Raw genomic sequence first — 24,733 nt, forward strand, 5'->3', positions numbered from 1 at the left:
CCTGTATATTATTGTCCTATTTCTGTTGCTCGAAGAAGCTAAAAAAAAAAAAAAAAAAAATTGAGACATAGAGATAAGAATAATCAAAAACCCAGCCTCTGCCTGGAAGAATACGAAGCATGATTTATGTGGTGAACAGAAAATTATTGACATTTATTAATAACACAGGCAGGCGAAAAAAAAGGCAAACATAAAACATTAATGTTATGGTTGTAGTTAAAGTTGGAGGCTGAAAGCTGTGGTGAATCAAGAGTAGCCTTTTTTTAAACAATGTATCTCGGCCTAGATCCATTATCCCAAAGGGACTGCTTACTCATCTAAACTCTGGAGTCTAAAATAGGCAGCGGCACTGGCCTTCTCATTCCACTCCTCTTACTCCAGGATTGGTGAATGTAATTGTTTATTATTAGGCTAAACCCTTTCCTGCCTTTCTCCAATTCAACTACATTGTAAAGCGATGGATGGCAAGGAAGAGGGAGGGAGAGAGAGAGAGAGAGAGAGAGAGAGAGAGAGAGAGAGAGAGAGAGAGAGAGGGAGAGAGAGGGAGAGATGGTAAAAATTGCGTTTGTGTCCAGTGTACATAATACAGGAGCACTTGCATTTGTAAAAGGTTTCAATCGATCCGGCTGATCTTTTTAGCGGGTGACTGGCACATCAAACACTAAAAAAGCCTCGGCAAGAAACACTCAGCCATCGCCCAATCAGGTGTTGGGAAACAGCAGTCCCTCCACGCCGTCCTTCCCACCCTGAGAGGCCTCTGAAGGGCTCCAGTTACATCATCACATAATCTAGAAGGTGAAGGTTCCCAGACAACAACACACACACACACACACACACACACACACACACACGCGCACACACGCACACACACCACAATCAATCCACTTTAACAGCTCCTTCAATTCTCCCATCTCCATGGTAACTGATCTTAATTACCGCTACGTGGTTGGTGTGTGCATGTGCATGTGCGTGTGTGTGTGTGTGTGTGTGTGTGTGTGTGTGTGTGTGTGTGTGTGTGTGGTTGTTGAATCGTAGTGTCTATAACCGTGGGTCTTTTTGTCTATCAGAGGGCTGAAGCTGAGCATCACCGCTCACCTTGTCGAGACACAATAACACTCTGGTATCACTGCCGATGAGAGTGATTCAACAACACCGCCACCATGATGAAACGAACTGCACAAACTTGCCATGTCTTCTCTTTTTTTTTTTTTTTTTTTTTGTTTCTTTGTTTCAAATAAACTGAGATATTCACAACTTTTGGTTGAGTCGTTTGTGAACCGCGCTTGTTTTCAGAACATGCTGTTCTCCAGACAGCCATCATCAAGTGGTGCTTAAATGCCTACTGGTTAATAGTCACACATCATTAAAGCGGTATTTATATACAGGCAGCGATTTACTTCTAATATGAGCCATAATTGTCATTGTGAGAGTGTCATTACACAGCTATTTACAGCTGTTCAACGCTGAGACAAATGCTATGCCGCTGTTGTAATCTATACTTGGAAGAATGTTCATCCCAAAAACACAAAGTGTCCCTACTCACAGACCCACACTGGAACAAGATTCAAACAAAGCAGTTTAATTTAAACTGAAGTGTAGACGATAAAATGCAGAAAAAAGTTCTTGTTTATTTTTTTGTATTTGTTATGTCCCTGCACAGATGAGTTCAGAAACATACAAATGTTAACAAACCAAAACATGATGGCAAAATTATTATGGCTTCATTATTGTAGCATTGTGTACACCTGAAAATATATAATGGCATTTAATTTTGAACTTAAAATTGAATTGTGTGCTCATTTTAAGTCTAACTTGGCTCAGAGAGAAGGGTGTCTGACAAAATTACAGAAACATGAGAAGCAACACTTTTCAGTCCTGCATTTTGATGCTTTTTTAAATGAAAATGGAGGAGACAGAAAGACAGAAAAATACCTCTGGAATTCCCGGTCGATCGAGCCAGTCAGCGTAAATAGCACTGAGGGTGAGGCCTTTTCTGGAACACAATGGCACAAGTGTTAGTATTATTCCTATTATTACAGCAATGACTGTTATTGCCCAAGACACCCTATGAAAACATGGCTCTGGGAAAATATTGTTAGGGTCATGGCAGACTTGAGATTTAAGCCAACACCTTAAACAAAAGAGGGGCACACCCACACTTCTATACAAGGACAAGCAAACAGGCATGTAGGGACAGTGAATTGGATCGCTACATATAAATGCACAGTTAGTAAATATGTGAATGTATGTGTTCAAAGATGAAAAGTGGCCACAGTGGATGGCTTGCTTATGAAAATTGTCATGCGCCAAAAGCAGAACACACACAGTGACAGACCCGGCGTACAAAGACAAACGTGTGTGCAAACAAACATTTCACAAGCGGCCCGCTGTTTTAAACAGCAAGTATATACACAAAGCGCACAAAAAGCCAAAGGATAATCACACAGCACATCCTTCACTCTGCTCCCGCCTGCGCTGAGAGAAATAATCTACACTGTGCTTCTCCCAAATCATTCCTGTTAAATACACTAACTGTAGATCAGTTTCTTGCATTGGAATATTCTAATTCACATTTTTTGATAACCTACTTTCTTTAAACTGCACTTTTTTTCCAGAGAATCAGTAATTTTTCTATAAGCACCTTAAAAAAATGATTTTTTTTTTTTTTTTTTGCACTGGTGTGATAATACCTTTTCATCATCTTTCCTGCTTACCCAGCTTTCATCAAACATCTCATTGATATCCATATTTACTAAAAATATGCTTTAGTGGTGAAATATATGTTTTTATGCTCTCTAATTTTAGCTTAGGAAAAAGAGTTTCTCTAAATGTGCAACTTACAGAAAACGTAAACACTTCGAGCAGTCTATTTGGACTGACGAATGATGTCTTAATAATCAGGAGTGGTAATATTGTGGTGTTGTGACATTAGCTGAGCTGTCAGCACTGGGTGGGTCAGTCCAATGACTGATTCGCTAATTGAGCTCTGCTCAAGTTACATCTGGTAAGTAATCCGAACTCCTGCACTCCATTAAAGAAACAGATTTGTTGACTGAAGAAGTAGGCAAATGGAAAACCTTACTTCAGGGTATCTCGTGTTGTAGTCAGGAGGACTGAGTGAGCTGATCCCATCTTCCTATACGCAGCAGTTTAGTGCAAAAGTGTTGGTCAGGACAAGAGATTCAAGCTAACAGTAAAACCAACACTTGAGTAAGAGAGTGAGCTGCTACAAACCTCTGACAGTGTTTTCACATTCTATAAAGTAACTGTCTGACTTTTAGATATCATAATAGCAATTAGTAAAAAGTTGCATTCCCACCAAAGTTTGCTGCGTGAAAGAACCATGTAATTATTTCCAAGTACTGGTTATTTAAAGACATAAATCAGGATATTACCTTTCACCCAGCTGCTTCCTGAATCCCAGAAAGAGCCTCAGACAGATTTTTAACTGTCTGTATTCTCAATCCTGTGAGCCGCAGGGTAATGTCAGTGCTCCAAAGTGCTCATAACTCTTTCTGTATGGGCCGTGGATGTCTGTGTGTCCATGCAACAGCGATCTGGAGGACCAACAGACACACTGACCAACTCTGAGTCACACCACCCATGAGTGCGGCTAAAAATGATATAGAGGCAATGGCACTCTGCTCCAAGGTCAAGTCTAAGCTCCTCGCCTCCACACACTAGCAGAGTCCTGTCAAAGAGCGCATTAGCTGACAATTTTGGATGAAGAGTGATTCCACTGTAAACTGAAGCTCATAAAAACCTCTTTATACTCCAAGGTGTTCTAAAAGATGTAATACTCCCAATAAAGCGCCCATTTGTTCCGAAACTGGACATTAAAATTGCTGTCAATGACTTCACCACGAGGAAATCTCAGCTCTTGGCATGAGGACTTGAACCACAGACAGTAAATAAAGACTAAACATCTGCCACACCACCAGCGAGACGCCATAAAGTAGGATTACATGGGGTTACGCCAGCATACCTCTCTTGTGTGGGAAACAAAAGGTTAATACAGTTAATGCGCCGCACGACTTATCAAATGCTGTTTAATAATAAGACAAGACAGCAGTGAGCTTTAAGTTTCACAAGAGGAAAGGAGACATGTGTCTGCCAACCCTTTCCATGCCCACAATGGAAACTTCCTTTTATTTTACAAGAATTGTGACATAGGAGAACATGCCACAACTCCAAGCAGCTGCAAAGCCTGGATAATGGTGGATTATTATTAGGAGAAATCAGGAAATATACCCTAGTGCTTCTTTAAATGTAGATCCACATGTTTCACTTTAGAATTCATAAACACTTCAATTGTATTTGGGTTTTTTTTATAGTCTGGTGTGGTTATATGAAGCCATGTCATTAAAAAAAGCAACCATGACCCTGAGCTGCGAGTGTCTATTCTGATCCTAAACGCCACTACTCCAGCGAGCTGCTTACTGAAAGAGGCATCAGATCCAAATATTGACTGCGCTCAACTCCCTCTGTTTAATTCAATCAATCTCTGCTACTCCAGCAGTACGCTCCACATGACAGGAAAGGCAAGGAAAAGACAACATTCGCAGCAAACACGTGGATAAAAAAAAAAAAAAAAGAGGAGCAATGGGGGGAAATAAAGCCTGAAGATGGAAGAAAGAATGACAAAGAGACAGGAACAGAAAATAGGGACAGAGAAATGGGCGAAAGAAGAGGTTAATGAGGCAATCAGGAGAAATAGAGAACTGAATGATTATGTGAGTGCAGAAAGGCAGAGGGAAAATTAGAGAGGAGGAGAGCAGGAGGAGCTGTTATCCTTTTACACTTCAATTAATATGAGAGCGGATGAGACTGTTCACTTAACAGGATTGGTGCTGGGAGCTTTCGCTGGTTGTGTTTCCACAGCAGGGCCAAGTTAGCCACCGGCCAATTCAGCTGCATATGACATTATATACATTAAGGGGCCCATATTTTAGAGTGAGAGTAGAAGGGTTTTTTTTTTCTTCTTCAGCAATTATGATATTCATATTCTAGTAAAAATTTCTGGTTTCCACACAAGTGAACCAGAACCACATGAAAATCAGGCACTGGTAGATTTCTTTTTAAGTCATTTTAAGGAATTGAAGAAGCTTTTTTGGCTTCTTTACCCATTCTTTTGGCAGGGCATTGTGTTGCATTTAGCTGAATTTGTCCCATATTTCAGGAGGTTATGTGACAGACTAAATGTTAGTTTCAGTCATGTCCAACGAGCCATAATCCCAAACGTGAACCCTGACATCAACAAAAAATAGCTTAAAGAAGAGATATCCTGTTTGTCAGCAACATAAAATCAGGCTACTACTACTTAAACAAAACACAGTGGTTTTAATGCATCAGGTCAATTTTACATTATTCATGAATTACACCGTAAGGATTATTCATGGACTCTTACATACCGCTCTATGTCGGGAAAGGTAACCAGCAACATTTGCAGGAAATCCTATTCAAAAGGAGAGAAAAAAAAAAAACAGAGACAAAAATGTGGGACATCTGGGAGGGGTGAATGAAAGAGAAAGCCATACCTGATCGCAGAGCAAGAATACAAGGTCAAACAGTGTTTATGTTTCATCCATTATTTAGAGGGAAGACTCAATGTGCCACTGAAGAAAAGGGAGCCAGGTGGAGGACATCACATGTCTTTCCCGCACACACAAACACACATGACGTCCAGGTGCGATCCCTCAGCCGCGTGGCCCCGGCTGGATAAACACACGTGTCTGAGCTGATGTGCGCTCATCAGTTTGAGATGCCGCTGGAACATTTTCGCACACACCGCAATGCCGCGGCAGTCGAGTTCAAATCAGCTTTTAATTAGCTTATGGAGATAGCATTGTACCTCAGAGGCAGGTCGTATGAAAAAAAAAAAAAAAGCTCAAATCTGAACAAAGATTTTAATAACTGCTTCTGAAGTAGCAGCAAGTCAAACAGGAAATTCTCCATCAAGTTAATGAAGTAAAGCTGCTACAGCCTCACCTGAGACAGAATGAGTTGCCCGTGGTATTTCTTGACAAATAATCTGAAGAATTCGATGAACTGTTGTTCTCCCACTTGACTGGCCAAGAACCTGAGGAGGAAATAGCCCTGGACACAGACCAAGACAAATAAAGACATCAAAACATGATCCACACTGAGCAACATCTCCAGCAGAAACCTCCACAACTTTTACGGGCATGCTAACAGCTTCAAGCTTGATTTATTTAAAGCATTTCATTACCGTATTCTGTTCGTACTTTCCTGTGTGCTTGTGCCACATTAGTCTTTTTTACCTTGAGGTAGTGCACTTGCATGAAGGATTTTTCAGGGTTGAGGGCGTGTTTAACTGTAGACGAGCCGGAGTCACTGACCTCGCCGGTCCTCTCCGTGTTGGGCCTGCAGAAGGACAAACAGAGCAACGGAAATTAGAACTACACAGAGCGAAGACAGGACAGGTAATGAGGGGAGACTTCAGTAAACCAAGGGTTATTTTTAGCACAAACAGTAAAAAGGAAGTTAGTTTAAAAAGTAACAAAAAAAAAATACAAAAATAAGAATTGGATTTGCAGGAAACTGCACACCTAATTTCTAATTTATCTCACTCTTGCAGAGCTTTAAGTTGCAGGAAAACCACATTTTCAGCAGAGTGAGAGTACTTTGTCAGCAACACTAAATCCAGGCACTCACACGGGCCTCTCAATGGCGAACGCATTGCCAAGTTGCCATGCTTTGCCCGAGGCAGGCTGAAAATCAAGCTGCAGATTTATAATAGCATAGTATAGTGTTTATATGACCTCACAGTGCCGTGCGCTGACTTTACTGCCCGTGACTCACGGAGCAGACGTATAACACTTCCACAAAAAGGCACCCCTGACTACCCGCACAAAAGAGCCACGCTCTGGGTTCCGCTTTCCCTGTCACACAGATACAAATCATCCCTTCAACCTCCATAAACACACAAGCAAACACACATAAAACCAATAAAAGCCAAACAAACACGGTCAGGACGTGGGATGCTGTGCAATGATAGTTTCAGTTAGCCGGTATTGATCAGGACGAGCAGATTAACTCAGTGTGCCAATAGGAAGGCCTTGAAGAATCACCCTCCTACCAAGTCGATACCGCAGGCGCCTGGCCCACCAATCAATAAACCCTTCATCACTGGCTAGCACTCTTCTACAGGTCCGCCTCGTGACAGGCCAGACGCACGCACGCACACACGCACAGATGATCAGAGAGGCCGCGGATACACATCGAAATTCTTACTCTGAGTGATTTATAATATTTTTTCTGTGTTACATTTCTGCTGCGAGCCAAAAGTTGCTCAAATATTTGATATGTTTGAGTCATGGTCCAGGCACGGTGAGAAGAAGGAGGAGATGAAGTAGATTAGGATTGAGGACAAGTAAAGGAGATGGGAGGAGGAGGAGGAGGAGGAGAAGGAGGAGGTGTGGGAGAAATGGAGGATAGGAGATACACAGGAATGTTTGGTTTGCTCAGTGGACTGAGAGAGGAAGTCATCAGTTTCCTGGAATTTCTAAATTCAACTGGACATTCTTACAAGGACTTTCATCATGCGGGCGTGCTCCTGCTCACACTGCATACATGCATGTCATACCAATGTTATGTTTGAGAGAAAATCACAAAACCAATGACCTGATTTGGGAAAATCAATTTCAGAACGTTTCACTGAGGATTTTACGTGTCTGCGCACTAAAAGCAGCCAATACTGTCAGCCTCTCAAGGGACACATTGAAAAACACAGAAACACAGGCAACAGGTGGAAATCTATACTATGCAATGTTCTCTTTACTTTAATGTAATATAAATGGCTTATTTTGTGGTTCTCCTTACAAAATGACCGATAATCCTTTCCCTTCTCAAACACAGTGCAGTGTGGATTTGCTCCCGTCCACCTTCCTGCTCGTCGTGTCCATGTCTGCCTGTTACTGGTGATAAGATGAAATAGTCTTTTTAAGACGGCGGGGCATGGTGTATCTGCGAAATTGTGTGCGTGCGTGTGTGCGAGATAGAGAAATCGGGGGTCTGAGGCCGTTGACAGGAACACAAAAACAATGACAGAACTTGTATTTTCAGCAGAAGACATGCTCATTTCATGCGTCATGGACACTTGTGGCGGAGCGCGGACAGGGAGAGACTTGATCCATCACTGCCGCGTTGAACAAAGAGACTCCACCCATCTCACCGTCCAGACACGCGATGTATGGATGTATAAATCCCTCACTTTTTATATGTCTCTTTGTCAGAGATGATTAACTCGCACTTCAGGAGGAATCGCTGCTCACTGCCCCGAACGTTTCGCAATAGCTCAGTGCACGTCAGAATAAATGGTCCTCTTATCTGCCTTGTAGGCCATGTGTCTACGAGAGCAAAGGAGTGTGTGTTTGTGTATCCATGCATACACCTGGGTGTGTCTGAGATTGAGAGGGAGAGAAAGAGCGAGGGGAAATCAGGAGCCATTACTGACAGAACTTAATGCCGGACGCACATGCGCGCACACACATTAACACACGCGCACGCACACGCACACAGAGGTTTATAGCTCCGCGAGCCATATCCTGACAAATTACACTGGGTTGACTGTGGAAACCGGATAAGGTAGAGCAGCGCTCCCAGCAGCCCAGTAAATCAGCGGGGAGAATGGCGTCTGGCCCAGGCTGCCCTAAATATAACTCATCTGAAATGGACTGATAAACACCGGCCACTGGGGCCCCTGCTGGATCACGGGGTGTCAATTGTGACCTACTGAACTTGGAGAGAACAACCTGCCATTTAGCCTTTGTGTGTGCGTGTCTGTGTGCAAACCTGTGAAGATGTTGTGCATGTCCTCTTTCATAGGCCACTGTGCTTCTTTTCTCCTCCCTTCATCGGAGCCTCTAAACCATTTCTATCCACACTGCAGATGTGTTTTGATAGCTGTTGATAATTTTGACATATAGGCCATTTAGTCCATATTACAAAGTAGAGCAGTAGAGCTAGTATTTACGTTAAATTTCAGAATGGCTTTTATAATCAGATGGACATATATGCCAAAAAGATGTAAAGAAAAAAAAAGTATGCTTTGCAGAATATTACAGCAAATAGGTGGAGTGGTAAGCATTCTTAGAGCAAGATTAGACATTTTTTGAGTCTGGAGTTGGGGCCTTTCTGTGTAGAGTGTGTCTGTTGTCCCTGAGTGTGTGTATGTGTGTGTGTTTATCTGGTTTCTCTCGGTACACTGGTTTACTCCCACAGTTGAAAAGAGTACATTTGAGTGTGACTGTCACTGTGTTTGCATGATGGTCTGGTGATCTGTCCAGGTTGTTCTCTACTTTCACTCCACCAACCTTCAGCCCAAGTTGGAGTTGGATTAGATAGTAAAGACGGTAGACTGATTCATGACTTATTTTGATTATTTCTATCTCTCTGGAATATATATGGATGATGTCAAGGGAAATAACTCTCAAAGCAAGAGCTCCATTCTTGCAGGTTGAGCTGAACTGCAGTGAACTGAAGATGATCGAGGTTACGTTTGTTGGAACAGTGACTCTGTTTTCATTGTGAAGAGCACCAAATGACAGCACTCTTCAGCTGAAGATGTCTGACAAATCCTTTGGAAATATTTCAGATATCCCAGAGAAAACAAAGACCCTACCATGTTCTTCTTAAACATGACATAATATGACCATAGACGATCATGATATGTATACAATTAAAATGAATTACCTCTGCTGATCTGTACATAAATGAACAAAAAGGGGCATATTCATGAAGTAAGTTTCTTATGTGTGAACCTTACACATGCTCTGAATGTGATCAGGCTTTCTTTATTCCTCTTCTTGTTTACTCAGCTCTACAACTGATGGACTTGTTTGAAAAATTGCTTTTCTTTGTTTGTCACCTGGGCAATTTTCAACACTAAAACAACACAGGTCGAAACACATGCAGCCGTGCATGTAGGCAGGAATGTCCGCGTCCATGTTTCGGTCCATTATGTTTGCATTTTTCTAGTCAGAAATATGTGTTGTTGATTTAACCCCATGAGGTGCAGAGAAACCTAATCCCCATCCTCCTAATCACCCGCGTGTCGGTCTTGGAGGGGGAACACCCTGATAGATGGTGACACCGCTCTCAAGTTCATGATTAACCCTTTCACTCTCATACCTACTTTCAATCTACACTCTGCCACAGTCATGACTCCTGGAACACTTTACATTTTGAAGTTTCTGTGATGCAAGGATTAGTACCAGGCAGCGAGTGAATTAAGTGAATGCCCTTGTAATTTGAACAAGTTCAAAGTGTTCAAAATGGAGCATTTTGCAGAGAAAGGTGATACTACAAAACATTTCTAAGTGCCTTTTATGACCACTATGATGTGGATATAAATTGAGAAATAAGAAATAAAAGCGAATAAGCCTTTATGATGATTAAAGGGTTAAGTCTCAGCTGGGGTTTATACCTGTAATCCCCCGATGACACCGCGCTTCCACTCTAGGTAAAACAAACAGGGTGTGGGTCCCACATTGTCAGGCTCAGATGAAGAGGTTGTGTGTGGTTGTTGTCCTTATGTTATGAGCTTTTCTAAGACATGACAGCGCAGCACACCTGGATAGACTTTGTTGCCACACCTGCCTCACCTGTACCCCTGGAATGTATTTACCTTACAGTCACGTGTGTGTTTTTGTGTGAAAATTACAAAGAAAAGGCTGGATACAGTCCGACCTGAAGGAGGAGGACTGAACCTGCAGTGGAAACTATACAAGAAACTCACTTGAAGTTGTCAGTTGAAAATGATTTTTTAATAAATATTCACTTTGGGGGGAAAAAACAAACAAAAACAAACCTACAGGATCAACCATTGTTTGTCACCTTAAAGTGAATTCAAGAGTTTATTCTGAGGATGGGCTTTCTTAAAATCTGGCATGTGAAACGCTGCATCACCATCAATGAAGTCAGTGCGATTTTGAGAATTTCATTTCTTTTATGAGTATTTAATATGAATTAAATTAAATTAAATTAAATCATATAGAAGATGGTGGATACATCCATTAACTGTTATTTTAACTTTCGATCTGCAGTTTTTTCTACTCAATAAATTCATTTTTTGAACAGAGAAATTTGATTTATGTCTACATTTTTTGACAAAACTTCCTTTTTTTTTTTTTTTTTTTAACTAAACTTTAGTGGTTATGTGAGAAATGGGCTTTGAACACAGACATGTAAATAGATTTGAATTGCCTGCTATTGACAACGCAATACAACAGCCAACAGTGAGAAAACGTTTTTTAGGATTATGACTATTATTGATAGGAATGAACTCTTCAGCATGAAGTGTTTGGGTTCAAATTAGTAAGAGCTGCTGCAGCTGTAGAGCTATTCAACCTTTTCCTAAGCGCTTTTTTCTAAAGTTTCAAGAAGAGACACAAACCTGAGGATCTGAAGTTCCTCTTTAGAGTTCTGCAGCTCATCAGAAAGTCGCCTCCACCTCAGAAGCGCCTTCAGGTCAAACTGCTGTATTGTCTCTTCGGAAGAAAGCTGGAAAGGCACACACATGGATTAAAACAAATTAAATCACAATAAAATACAAGGGAAACTATGATTCATACCTCGACACATGTACTATTTCTGTTGTCATATCTCACTGATTTTGGCAAATAAATCTCTGTCGACATATTTCTCCAGTCCTGCATTCTTACCACAGACATAAATGAACCCTGCGAACAAAGAAAAACACTTTCGCAACTCTACATGGTTTAGAAAAAGAAGGTAGGAGGATTACGTCACATCGGCTATTGGGATAAAGTAGAAGTAAACTTTGCAACAAAGGTGTTTGCACGAATAAAGCACTCTGTTAGAAAGTCTGGGCCTGCAGTTACCTTCAATTAAACCTGAAGTAGCATCAAGAATACAATTTCTACGATGGAAATCAGACTTTTTTAATCTCTTGTCTACCTTTCTCATCATCTATAATGTTCACTTTCAAGGCGGAAAAAATGATTAATCACTTTTTTACATGTTTTAGGAAAGTTCAGGTTGTGAACATGGTATTTTATCTTTGCCTCTATATTATTGGTTATGTTATTTCTTCCAGGTCGTGATCATTTATACATGGCATGCATTCAGTCTTCAACAGTGAAATTTAAAAATCCTGGAACAGTTCTGGAAGTTGTGGAAAAGGAAGGCTGTAATGTCAAGTAGCAGGAAAAACAGCAGGAAAACGCTGCGTCATATTGTGGTAAGTACACTTGGAAGACAAATAATGAATGGACATAAACATCCCAAAAAATGTATCCTGTAGTTGTTTTTCATTCACTGTTTCCATCTCAGGATGAACTCAGTTACTTTGTCAGTGATATTTTCCTCAAGAAAGTCATCTGTTAATGACGTATCCTGAAAGCTTTCATGTACTTCAAGTGATGAAGCCACCATAAAACGCTTTTATGAAACAGTAAAGCACGAAAATTGCACTGTACTTGTTGTGCGTGGGCCCAGATGATGTCCTCCAGGCACGTGGCAAAGCCCTCACTGATCCATTCCTCGGTCCAGTCTCTGGCTCCGATCACCAGGCCAAACCAGGAGTGAGCTATCTCATGGCAAATCCGGGACCCGCAGAGAGAGAGGCTGTTCTCGTCAGGACTGAGCCTCCCGGCAGGCAACACGCTCTGGGACAGGAAAATGATGTGGGGGCTGAGGAAAAGATAAAGGATGAACAAGAGAGATTTAAAGCCAGGAATGAATTGCAAGAGGGGGAAAAAAAAGGGAGTGGGCAGCATAATATGAGGATGAGGACTGAAATAGAGGGGGGGAAACAATGTACTTGTAATCAAGAAGGTCCGGGAAGTAAAGGAGAGCATGGAAAACACAGAGGGGGCAGCAATAGTTAAACGAAATTATTGGTTAGAGAGAAATAAAAAAAAAAAAAACTTTGATGAAGACATACCATGCCTCCCTACTAAAAGATCAAAGAGTGACTGAGGCAATGCTGCACACCTGTTATTACAGAGAACTTAGCCTGAGCACGTATTGTAAGGTAAACCCACACATGTGCTGCGATGGGAGTCACAGGCTGCTCATCCTTTCCTCCATATTCTCCATTTTATTTGGCAAAGAGCATCTCGTCCATCAAGTACTCCAGCCAAACCAAACTACTATGTACAAACATCGCAGAAGAACATCGTGTTCCTTTCGCTCAACGCCACTAGTCAACTCCTCAACTAAAAGTAAAAAAAAAAACCTATGATAATACAAACCTACAACAAAAAAGAAGGACAATTTCTTGGAGTTTTATCCAGCTGGTGTTTGCCTCTACAGTCCTCCATAAATGCACACATACAGAGTCTTAAAGTGCTTTTAGTGATGCCGGAGATAAGAGGCTATTTCAGCGAGTGCAGAGGGACAAAACATCTCAAAAGCCTCATTAGGCGTTTCAGCCAATAAGCCATTAAAAGCTGTGAGCCAACCAAAATTGGAGAGGAAACAGTCAGCAAATGTGACTTGATAAACACTATTGTACAGCGTGCAGATAATGGTTTCCTTTTACGGCCATTATTGATATCTGATCGTCCTTTTTTTTTTTGTTTTTATTCAGATTAAGACTTTAGTTTTCATGTTCTTCACAATGGACCAAGTCAATTTTAGCTTTGATGCAACTTCGGAAAGTCTTTTCTGCTGAATAAATGCTTTTGTAGAGTAAATAATGCACTGATGAAGCAGGCTTAGCACCACTTTCCAGGCATTTACCTGTCCAGTGTTTTTGGTGGTAGGGTGTAGCCTATTGAAGTGGACTGATTCTGGGTATTATTGTTGTATTGTTTTTCATAAGGGCAGCATTCTTCAAGATATACGATCTACAAAAGTAAGTCCCAACCTTTTTTCTTGAAGCCTTTCCAAATTACTTTGAAGAAAAAGGCTTTGGACCTCCTCCCAAATCTCTGATTTGCAAAAATAGTACAATGAAACCAAACGATTGGCAGGCACACCCACTGACAAACAAACAAACAAAGGCGACTTTTGAAATAAAGGCAATGTTTCCCAGGTCTGCTCTGGGTTTCTTTTTAATGTAGGTTGTTTAACTGGCGAAGACACCCCCCACACCCCTGTTTGAAAACTCAGAAATAGTCATTAATGCTTTCCAGTCTGCACAGCATTGATGCTTGTACCAGATTTCACAGCAATGCACCTGATAATGTGTTGAAGTATTTCAGTCTGGACCAGAATGGGTGGGGGGGGGGGGGGGGGGGGGGGGGGGAGAAGAACAATCACTGGCACAGAGCAGCATGCATGTCACTGTTGATATCACAGAACAGCTGTATGAAGTGTTTCTTCTGCACACATTCTGCTTCATAGAGAAATTGGAATATATACATATGTATATATGCACAAGTTTTATCCTTGAGACAGCGCTGGCAAGAGAGGACCAATCACAGTGCTCCGTCAAAGCCAAGGTCATGGCTGAAGACTTTTCTGGAACAGTCTTCCCGTCTCTCTTATGCAATGAGCTGCGGGTGCCCTGAGGGGCTTAAGGCCGACTGCGTGAGAGGCGGGCTATTCTTCAACAGAAGAATGGGAGAGAGGTCACAGAGGTGCGAATGAATGGTCGCTCTCTCTGCCTACCCTGGCCCATACAACAACACCGGACTGTCTGTAGCTCCTTTCACATTTTGGAGATCTTCAGTGTCCTGAAACTATTGACCTGGGACCAGTGGGAAAAATTTATGACTGACTGCAGGTCCGGAGTGAAAAGCACTTCCCAGAGGGTCATACCACCCATAGCTCAGGTCAAATATGCTGAAAGATGTTTCGATGATACAGAAGGAAAGTATTTATGTCTGAGTTCTGCTTATTTTTAGCTGAGTTTCTTTCTTTCTGTTTTTTTTAACGATTGAAAAAACGTAAGCATCATGCAGTGATCCGCAGTGTTTACCCCTCTCAGCTGGCTCTGCGTTTTAACTCCACAGTTACAAATAAATCACCCATTAGGCTGACAGTTCACTGCAGCAGCTGCAATAAGCCCACATATTGCTGCCATTGATGAATTACAGTAGGTTGTAAAATGAGCTGCTCTCATCAAAAAAAGATTAGCATCTTAAAACACCACATGACAGAGGAGTTACTTTTTACCAAGGCCTAACCTAATCACAGCGACAAGCTAAGTCAATTATAAAGGAAAACACTGAGGAAAGACATCGGCTAGCTGGGCCTGCCTGATAGTCTATTTTGAATGGAAACTAAATCGGATATCTGAGCACAACTATGCTTTATTTCCCCGAGGATTGTTTTATCAGATCGAGGGCAGGCCATCGCCTTCTGTTATTTAGGATCATGTCAACATCATACAATGGGGCATCATTTCCGATACAGCATCTCAAATCTAATTCCGTGTTTTTCCTGATTACACAAACAAAGGCTCTCACTGGAGCAGGAGATGCTAACATTAGCCTTATGAGTTTCTTTGTACCATAATCTTATCCCCCCCCCCCAATCCCCACAATTGGATAAGCTCGCTTTTGTTGTCAGTTCTAGCGCCGTGTTTGTGTGCGTCTGTGTGAGCGAGCGAGTGTGAAACACAAAGACAGCCTTTCAGAGACGGCGCCTGCACATGTTCCTCTGAGGGAGACGGAATCCATCACTATAGTGACAAATAGTGTCATCCCACCACAGTGGTGATGAATAACAACAACGGCATCTTTCACGTTCGCTGATACACTGACTGACATTAGCTGACATCAGGGACCTGTCGAGGATACATGCATGGGAAGACTTCCACAGACATTCATGCTCATGCACTACCTGCACACTCTTCTCAAACTCTCACCCAGTATCTGGGTCTATGGTCTACTGGAAATAAATGTTTGTATCTGATTAGCAAGCTACAGTTTTAGGGCTGTTTTCAAACAAAGTACAAGGGAAATACCCTCATACACAACCCCATTTTGTTGCGATAACTATAATGTTAATGTTACTTAATATGGTCTTATGCACAAACTCAGACAAACAATAGAGTCACAGGTTAACCTCAAACACATGTTTCTGGATCCTGGGAGAAAATCAAATCATACCAAGAGAGAACATGCAAACCCTCAAGACAGGGTAAGTCAATTATATAGATAGGGCTTTCTTTACTCCTGTACTTTTAGTAATAGTTCACTTAGTTCATCATATAATAAAATATTTACTTTCAACATATATTATTGAGATAGAATATTTACAGCGTGATTCATAAATCATTGCATCCTGTGTTTTTGTCCACATTTTCAAAGACCTTCCCAACTTTTCTGAAATTTGTGTCGCACAACTGGTGTAAAATTCTGCAGTTTCCAAATCAGCAGACTCAAAAACAAATTATTTGCAAAAGCTGCTGATTACGCCTACAATTACAATCAATCACAGAGCATTAAGCAATACACACATGCATTATACTCATGCCCCCCGCTGCCTTCACGTCACACACTTGTTGACATCCTATAATCAAAACATTTGAAAACTTTCCGATTCTGTGCTTTCCCCGAAACTTTGTCTTATTTAATTTTCCTCATGATTAAATATATTGTGACATTTCATCAGCTGCCGATTGTGACAGGGTTCCCAGAATCCACAATAATAAAATTAAAGCTATCCCTCCCATTTCTCCATGTGAATAATTGAGCTTTTACTTCCAACACTGCATGTATTATAACAGGAGAATGCAATAAATTATCAAATAGCAAGCTTTACTGAAAAATCAAATGTCATTTCACCTTCATTAGTTCCGATTTTAAACTAATTTACATTTCCTAAGGTATATCAGAAAGATGCCCACATGGAGAACAGTATGCACGAATGCACTCAATGAGACAAACTCTGATCTTCTCATTAGAAGAATTAATGAATTCCTGTTGACTGCATATTAAGAATAATGATTATTAATTTGATTTTTGAAATGGTCACGAAGACTTTCAAAGCATGTAAATTAATTATTTTCCGTCGCTGTTATGTGTCTGCTTTTGATGTCTGTGACCTCTGCTCATATTTTAATCGACTGCTGGCTGTGCAACAAGCTGCCCTTTAGATGTAAAATACATTAGCTCTGCTCTCTACTGCCTGTTTATGCTCTGAACAGCGCGTCAAATAAATTGAATTGTACTTTCGGACTTTTTATCTGACGAAGACAAAGAAGTTTTACGCTTGAATGTAAATAAGTGTTTCTGAGTGCCTTCATGTGATGCACTCAAAGACAAAAACACAAAAGACATAAAACTAAACCTTCCTGGTGGATGTACTCCGGTGTGTCTAAAAACACAAAATGAAATACTGATTAAAGTCCTCCTGTTTTTTGTTTTTTTTTACACAACACTCTCCCAACTCTGAGTCACCCTGGGTGACTTGGCCCTGAGCTTCAGAGGTGTGAGCGAGGGCAAGTCTTCAATTTGGCGAGACACAGATTGTGATGGTGTTGCGCTCCTCCATCTCTCGCTCCATCCATTATTCATCCCTCCATCCCTCCATCTATCGTTTCTGGCTGTAGGCCATTTTTTCCCCAGCAGGACACTGCCATGCATAATGCAGCAGGGGCCCTATCATGGTCCTGTAATTGACATCCCCGGCCCGGCTCAGCCCAAAGCTGGGACACCAGCGAAGCAGCCCCGAGAGGCCCGGAGACAAGCAAAAAGATGATGAGAGCTGAGTGTGTATATTGTATGAGTAAATGAGAGCAAGGGGGTAAAAAAAAAAAACAACAAAACAAACAAACCTGGACAACACAGAGAAAGACACCGAAAAAAAAGTGAGTGACAAGATAATTGAGAAAGTGAGTAGAAAGATCATTTGAGATGTATATCAGTGGATAAAGACAAAAAAACAATGACTTCCTGTCATCTGCCACTCAGTGCGAGAAGTCTGGCTCTGTGTTCATGTGCATGTCGTCTCTCTCTCGCTCGCTCTGTCTGGTGTGATCGCTTTTGAACCGGCGTGACACAGACACAGTTTCAGCGTTGCTGGTGAAATTTCACACAATGCACACATAACTGCATACTCACACAGAAGCATGCAAACACTTGTAAGACACACTGACAGATTCAGAGTTCAAGGAAAACAAAAAAAAAAAAAAACTCCACAGAAGACAGAAAACAAAAATTCTTCTCTATTCAAGCAAAGGTTAAAGGGGCTTTCCTCGTGACAGCCTACGGGAAGAAGCTTTGTCTCACTTCCCTCCCTTTCGGACAGAGTTTGTGGTCTATTTTAGACACAGGGGCCTATTTGACCAAACTCCTACCAGCCTTCGTTCTTTTTTAACAAGTCTGACTTCAAATGTCTGGCATTCCTGGCTGGCTGCAGATCAGTTCTCTGCTCCCAGACGGGGCCCCACAGGGCCAGGCCAAATGCCACTCCATGTAGGGCCTGATCACATGAACGGAGGCCAGGCTGAGGCCCCCAGAGAGCCGCCCCACCCACACGCACTTCATTGCATCAGATCCTGAAAATAAATTGCGGAGAAGATATCAGAACTTATCAGCATCATGGAGGCGGCAACGCTCTGTAAGTTTGGAATAAGCGAGGTCTCAGCGCAGAGGACCACGAAATGTGGTCATGTGACTGAAAATGTATATCCAATGTATATCCAAGCGGGGTCAGATCAGTTTGTGACCTGATGAGGTCAACGATGCAAATGTACACAAACAAACATGCACGAAGACACAAGAAGTGTGTGTGTGACGTGCAGGCATAACCAAGCACCCACATAAATCAGTGGAACATCACAGGCACAGACATGCACATCCACACACACACTCGCATACTTTCAGTAAATCTAGTTTAAATGCGTATCAGCTGGGAAGCGATAGCAGATGTCTGATTCACCCCCTCTAAACAGTACAACAATCCACGGTGCAGTTTGTTCCTTGTTTAGTGCCGAGCTGAAAAACTGATGTCAAGCCACAGGAATGTTCTTGTGTGAGTGCGTGTGTATGTGTGTACTTTTTTCTTTTCTTTTTTTTTTTTGAGAAGCTGATGCTCATGTGTCACATAGACACTTGTTTGTCTGTAGAAGCAAAATGTTTTAGGGCTCAATGCTGACTTGCTGCAAACATGCCAGAGAGCAAACAGCAGGATTTGTTAATGAATGACACAGCGGGGAAGCACTGACACTTGCGAGAGGCGCACTAACAAGCTACAGGTGGTGGAAAGAAAAGGAATCATGTAAATATGAATATGTTTCTACATGAAGAAAATCCAGAAGAAATGCAGTCCTGTGCTAATATAACACAGTTCAATGGGATTCTCTCTCAAAAAAAAAAGAGATATGCAGTTTATTTTAATGAGAGCTAACACAGAGCACTGTCAGTGCATCTGTCAGGGATGGGAAAAAAAATCCAGTCAGCCTTGGGGAGATGTTGACATGACATTTGTGTGTCATAACCCACATTCTTGCATCGCTGTAGCTATTTGCATGCAGAGCCCATCACTCATCAGAGAGCACTCAGAGCCCTCTTCTGGCTTCCATCAATGAAAGAGACAGAACAAATCTGTTTCACAGGATTATAATTTCAGACTTTTTTTTTTTTTTTTTTTTGCCTTTAGGAGAATAAATAGACTCATTTTTTTCTTTCTTACATAATGTGAGAGAATGAGACAGTGAAGAGATGGAAAGTGAGACGACTCAGTGGTACGAGGCTATATAAGAAGTGTTTGACAGAATGGAAAGATGGATGAAGGCGAGATCGAAGTGAAATTAGCCTGTGAGCAGAGCTGTCTTCTGCACAGACGTTTCAGGCTGCCGCCTGTCTGTCAGACAAAACCCTGAAGCTGATATATATACAGTGCAGATTAAAAGCCCTGACAAAAGTATGTTACAATTCATTTACGCAATGCACATACAGCACAATTATGCAATAGTGGCATGGACAACCAGCCCCAAAACAACTGAATTGAAACGCAATAAGGCGAAAATGTGCGGCTGTGAAGTTCAATGCTGATAAAAAGCATGATAACGTCAATGAAAACACACAATCCAGGGCTGTCCGTTTGCACGTTTTTCATTTTCTTGGCACTTTCCCAGCTTATCTGGATTTCCCATCTCAAATAAAAAAACAACCCCATACGCACTGAATTTAATATAAAGGTAACACTTTTTAAACACCAATGATGAAGGTGATGCAAATTACTATTTAAACAAAATACCTTTTTCAATACCACAAACAGCTGACTACCATGACAGCATTGTAGGGATGTCTATCACTTCGCTTTTTATTTCATTTGATGATGATAAAAAAATATGACCTGAAGCACAATATGCAGGATTTTCCCTTTAAAGCAAGTCGATGTGTTTTTATGATGCAGTGTGTTTTGGGGATCTATGAACAATGAAAAACACAAAGATCTGCACAAATAAAAGTCAAAAAAAAAATTCATGTCTCCAACTCTGGAGGTTAGCGCACACTAACAACCATCAAGACACAGATGCAAATATTACTTGAGGCTTTTATGAGTTAAGATGAGATAATAAATTACACATGTATAATAAGAACTGATTAAAAAATCGTTATTTGCACAAAATAAAAATATACTCCAGAATTACAAGATGAAACCAAACCGTGAAGGAGAGAAAAGAGGACCAATGGGCTTGTACGAATTCCTCCCCCATCATAAAATATTGCTACATCTCCAAAATGGAAATAAAAATATAATAACAGAGGATGAAGGGACAACAAGCAAAGGAGTTGTTAAAAACAGTCATTTAAACCACTCAATATATCAACAGAGAACCAGTGGGATCCTATTTGGATAATAGCTCATTAACTCATTTAGCATTAAAGACAGCTAAAGTAAAAATTGAAGATTTGGGAAATAAGGCATTTCAGGGTCACGGTGTAGAAAAACCATTTTGTGTAAATACATTATACCGTTGATTCAGAAGATGTGATAAGACTAAAGTCATATAACATTGATGCCATCAATGCGATGGAGAGGCCGGTGTCCTCATTGGACAGTCAAAACAAGGTGGAGGATCAACCTGATATGGCTTTATTGCACTGTAATCATAGTTATTCAGACAACAATGGAAATGAAAGGAGGTCGAATAGCAAGATGAATCCAATCCAAAATGCTGCTGATCGTCATTTCATCAGTGTTCAAACTGACTAAACTAATCCTACTTTTTTAAAATTCTTCTTCTTATTGACCCTTCCAATTTCTAGGATACAGTGTGCAGCCACATTGGGGCGCTCCAGGGAGCTGATGGCAGTCAGGGGTCTTGCTCAGGGACCCACAGTGGTGAAATGTCCACTGTGAGAATTGAACTTGCAAACTTCTAATCCCAAGTCTGCTTCTCTAACCTAAAGGACAACACAGTATCACAACAGTGATAAATAGAGGAAAACAGTCAGCATCCATACTGAAATCATCCTTTTTTTACTTGTTCAGGATGGCAGACCTCGCCTCCAAAGTTTCAGAACTTTTCATAAGTAAATAAATAGAAACCAATTCAAGTTTTGAAGAAATCTAGTCCTTTGGAGATACACTATATAACCCAAATACATCATGTTGAAGCCAGTGGTAAAGTCACAGAGAAGAGACCTGTGAGGATCAATAAATGTCTATAGTATATTCAGAGCCAATCCATCTGATCTGAGAAAGCAAGATATATTTTAGTGAAAGTTGTCTCACAGAGGGACTACAACAAAAAAAAAAATGAAAATTAACAAAGTCATCAGGATATATTCTATAAATTTACTGAAATATGCAAACAGTATTTCTGTCTGAACTGAACTGATCGATGAATTGCATGACGAACAGGTACCGCCATGCACAGGGCCACACCGCGAGAACAAAAACAAGAACAGCCTGCCGCAAAAGGAGCTGGTTGAGGCCAGCTTAGAGTAAAGCTCCTTCCCCTAGGCTAAAAGCAAAGCCCGACATCAGAAGCATTACCAGAGAGCATTTCACAGCATTTTGCTCCAAATGTCTCATTTGGTCGGTTCAGCACAGAGGTCCCACGGACATTAAACTGTCTGGCTTTGCACAGACAAATGAAATTACCCTCCAGCCTTCAGCTTCCACTATCACACACACGCCCCAGGATGCACGCCAAGATCAGCAGCAGCGTCCCCTACGCCGTAGAATGGACACATCCATCACTCCAGGGAATGGGTCCTCTGGACTCATCCATTAGTTAGCAGAATGGGTGTGCGGTGACAAGCCTGTCTTGCCACAGCCTCTAATCCAGAGTTATGGCACAGTGCGTCTGTGTTACTGTTAGATGTAGTACGATATGCCAGCTGTTGCCAGCAGGTTCTCATATGAGGGCTGTTCAGAAGCAACAGGTCATCGCTCATTGGCCTCTTGTGGGAAAACATGGCGCGTACATACATACGCTGTATGACAGTGGCAACAGTGGTGAGCAACGCTGCCTGTATTGTACATACAAGAAATAGATCAAAACACTATATATCGGAATTAAATTGGTCAGCTAGGCAACTGCTTTTGTATAAAATAGGTCTTAATTTTTAACAAACATTCCATTATTTGAGGACACTGCGGTGTAATCGTAAACTGGAGAAAGAGAGAGAGAAAGTTGAGAGGCCCCAAGTAACTGGAAAGGAATGCTTCTGCAATAACACGGCACTTGTTAAACTGTACCCTGTTATCTTCATTAAGAGCACAGAGAATAGTCTGACGATTAAAAATAGAAAAGAAAGAGGATGGATGGATGGAGGAGACCCCTGTTGGTATTTAGAGCAATCCTGTGTGCATTCAGCTAGAGGCAGGAAGACCAACAAATGAGAACTGTAGAAAAAAAAAAAACAAATAAAGCTCACCTAAAACTCTTAACTACTTGCAATCACTTTGAAAGCATGCACCAGACACTCCCTCTTCTTCTGTCCAGGTGCAGGCATGCAGAGCTGTCTTTTCACCTCCCTGGGCTCTTTTGTGCGGCTGTAGACGAATGGGAGATCCACTCAAGGTGGGAAGAAAGAAACACCTCATCCTTGACTATTTGATTAACAGCTGTCTTCTGTGCCAGAAAATCCGACCCCCCCACATCCTGCCCCCCTCCAGTCTGAGTCCCCCAGCAGCCTCCTGAAAGAGCAGGTCCGTGTCACACACTTCTAGGGTTACTTCGCAGATCAAACTGGAGAGGAGAGCAGAAAGGCAAGAAATCCACTGAGACGTCTGAAGGAACAGGGAAGGACACAGAGTGGGGAGATTGGGAAAGAAATGAAGAGAAGAGGGACATAAAGAGAGAGAGAGAGAGAGAGAAAGACAGACAGAGGCCGCGCTGAAACAGGAGGCAGGTGAGGCTGCAAAGTGATGAAGATTTCACTGAAAAGAAGGCGAGAGTGGCAGAAGCAGGAACAGCAGGACAAAATCAACAAGTCAAATGTTTTGTTTTTTGTTCATGTGGTCTGGTTTTTACTTGATATGTCAGACTGCAACAAGTGGCGATGCCTCTCATCTCTTGTGAGAGATCAGTTCTATAGAAGCATCTGTTTCTAGTAATTATATTGTGAACAACAATTTGCAGACATTTAGAAATAATCAGTCATTTCCTGTAATTTTAAACCATGTTTACAGTTTGAGTTGAATTTCAGACTCATCTGCCATCTAATTAAAAGAAACAGGCAGACTGATTACCAGAAAATGACTATGTAAATCATATTTTTGCCATTTAAAAAAGTAATCATATGGATTTCAGTCTAAAATAATGCAATCAACATAACTGTCATGGAAGAAACTTTCGCCTATTGCATTCTTTTTTTTTTTTCCATAAGTTTGTAAGATTGAAAAAGTGGTTGCTGGTCAAATGAACAGTTTGAGAATGCAAAACCCATTTATTCACGCTATGCTGAAAAAGATGTGAAACAGCTCTGGAGGCTCAATAAAGAGCTCCGGGGCAGCGGGTGATTATCCTGTGGGGGACTTACTCCACCCCCCCCCCAAAGCCCTCCAGCTCCTCACTTCCTACCAACAGGGACCAATGACCAGTGTAACTTCCTGGCAGCCCGTAAACAAATAACGCAATCAACTGAAGTCAGCCTGAAAATCCTCCAGTGCCACTCAGAAAGGTCAAGAGGTATATATCAGTCATAAGTTTTAGATGAGTCTGTGACATTTATACGGCTGCATAGTTTGGCTGGAACTACTACTTTTACTACTTCACCCTTTATTTTCTCCATAATCCTCTGCCAGCCAATCCCAGTGAAGTGGGAATCGCATGGAATGAATGAGCAGAAACGGCAGGATGGGAAATACGATACTGGGGGAAAATTAAGTAAGCCACTTTCTTTTCCTTTTTTTTGCCAATAAACATGTTTTCAAGGCACCTGTTCTGGGCAAAGTGTTTTTCTTTCTCTGCTTGAGAAATAGTGACAATCAAGGAAACTGCAAATAAAAGTGCAGTGAGACACGCTGAGAGACAGATGTTTACACGTGTACGTGTGCAGGTTTATCAGCACGAGCCATCAAGAGAAGAGGGACGGTCATCAATTTCCACAAAGTAAACACCAACAAATGACACATTGATTGGCACATTGATTTTGTCCCATTAGCAGCCCAAGACAAACAATCTGTGGGACATTTCTCTGACGTCATATCATTACAATGAGCGCACGGCCACGCACCATTTTTTTGAACAATAATTACATTCTTCCAAATACAAGCGCAGGAATCTGCCTGCCAAACAACACCCACACGTCCATTAAAAGGCCCATTTCAACACTTGCGGGGAAAGCACCGCGCCCTCAGGGACGTCGGGCACGTCTTCGTCGGGGGG

General features: G+C 41.5%; 1 protein-coding gene across 4 annotated transcripts in view; it reads right to left on the reverse strand.

Moving 5' to 3' along the window:
- Nucleotides 1-24,733, reverse strand: part of aopep (aminopeptidase O (putative)) — a 75,718-nt gene that overhangs the window by 39,555 nt on the left and 11,430 nt on the right. For all 4 annotated transcript variants that reach the window (XM_030104340.1, XM_030104339.1, XM_030104342.1 and 1 more), the window contains 6 exons: nucleotides 12,462-12,675; nucleotides 11,417-11,523; nucleotides 6,282-6,384; nucleotides 5,989-6,096; nucleotides 5,412-5,455; nucleotides 1,933-1,993 (listed from right to left, as the gene is read on the reverse strand). In XM_030104340.1, coding sequence (XP_029960200.1) covers nucleotides 1,933-1,993; nucleotides 5,412-5,455; nucleotides 5,989-6,096; nucleotides 6,282-6,384; nucleotides 11,417-11,523; nucleotides 12,462-12,675 — 637 coding nt within the window. The remainder of the gene's footprint in view (nucleotides 1-1,932; nucleotides 1,994-5,411; nucleotides 5,456-5,988; nucleotides 6,097-6,281; nucleotides 6,385-11,416; nucleotides 11,524-12,461; nucleotides 12,676-24,733) is intronic.

The sequence above is a fragment of the Salarias fasciatus genome, chromosome 12, assembly GCF_902148845.1.
Source record: "Salarias fasciatus chromosome 12, fSalaFa1.1, whole genome shotgun sequence".
Taxonomy (NCBI): domain Eukaryota; kingdom Metazoa; phylum Chordata; class Actinopteri; order Blenniiformes; family Blenniidae; genus Salarias; species Salarias fasciatus.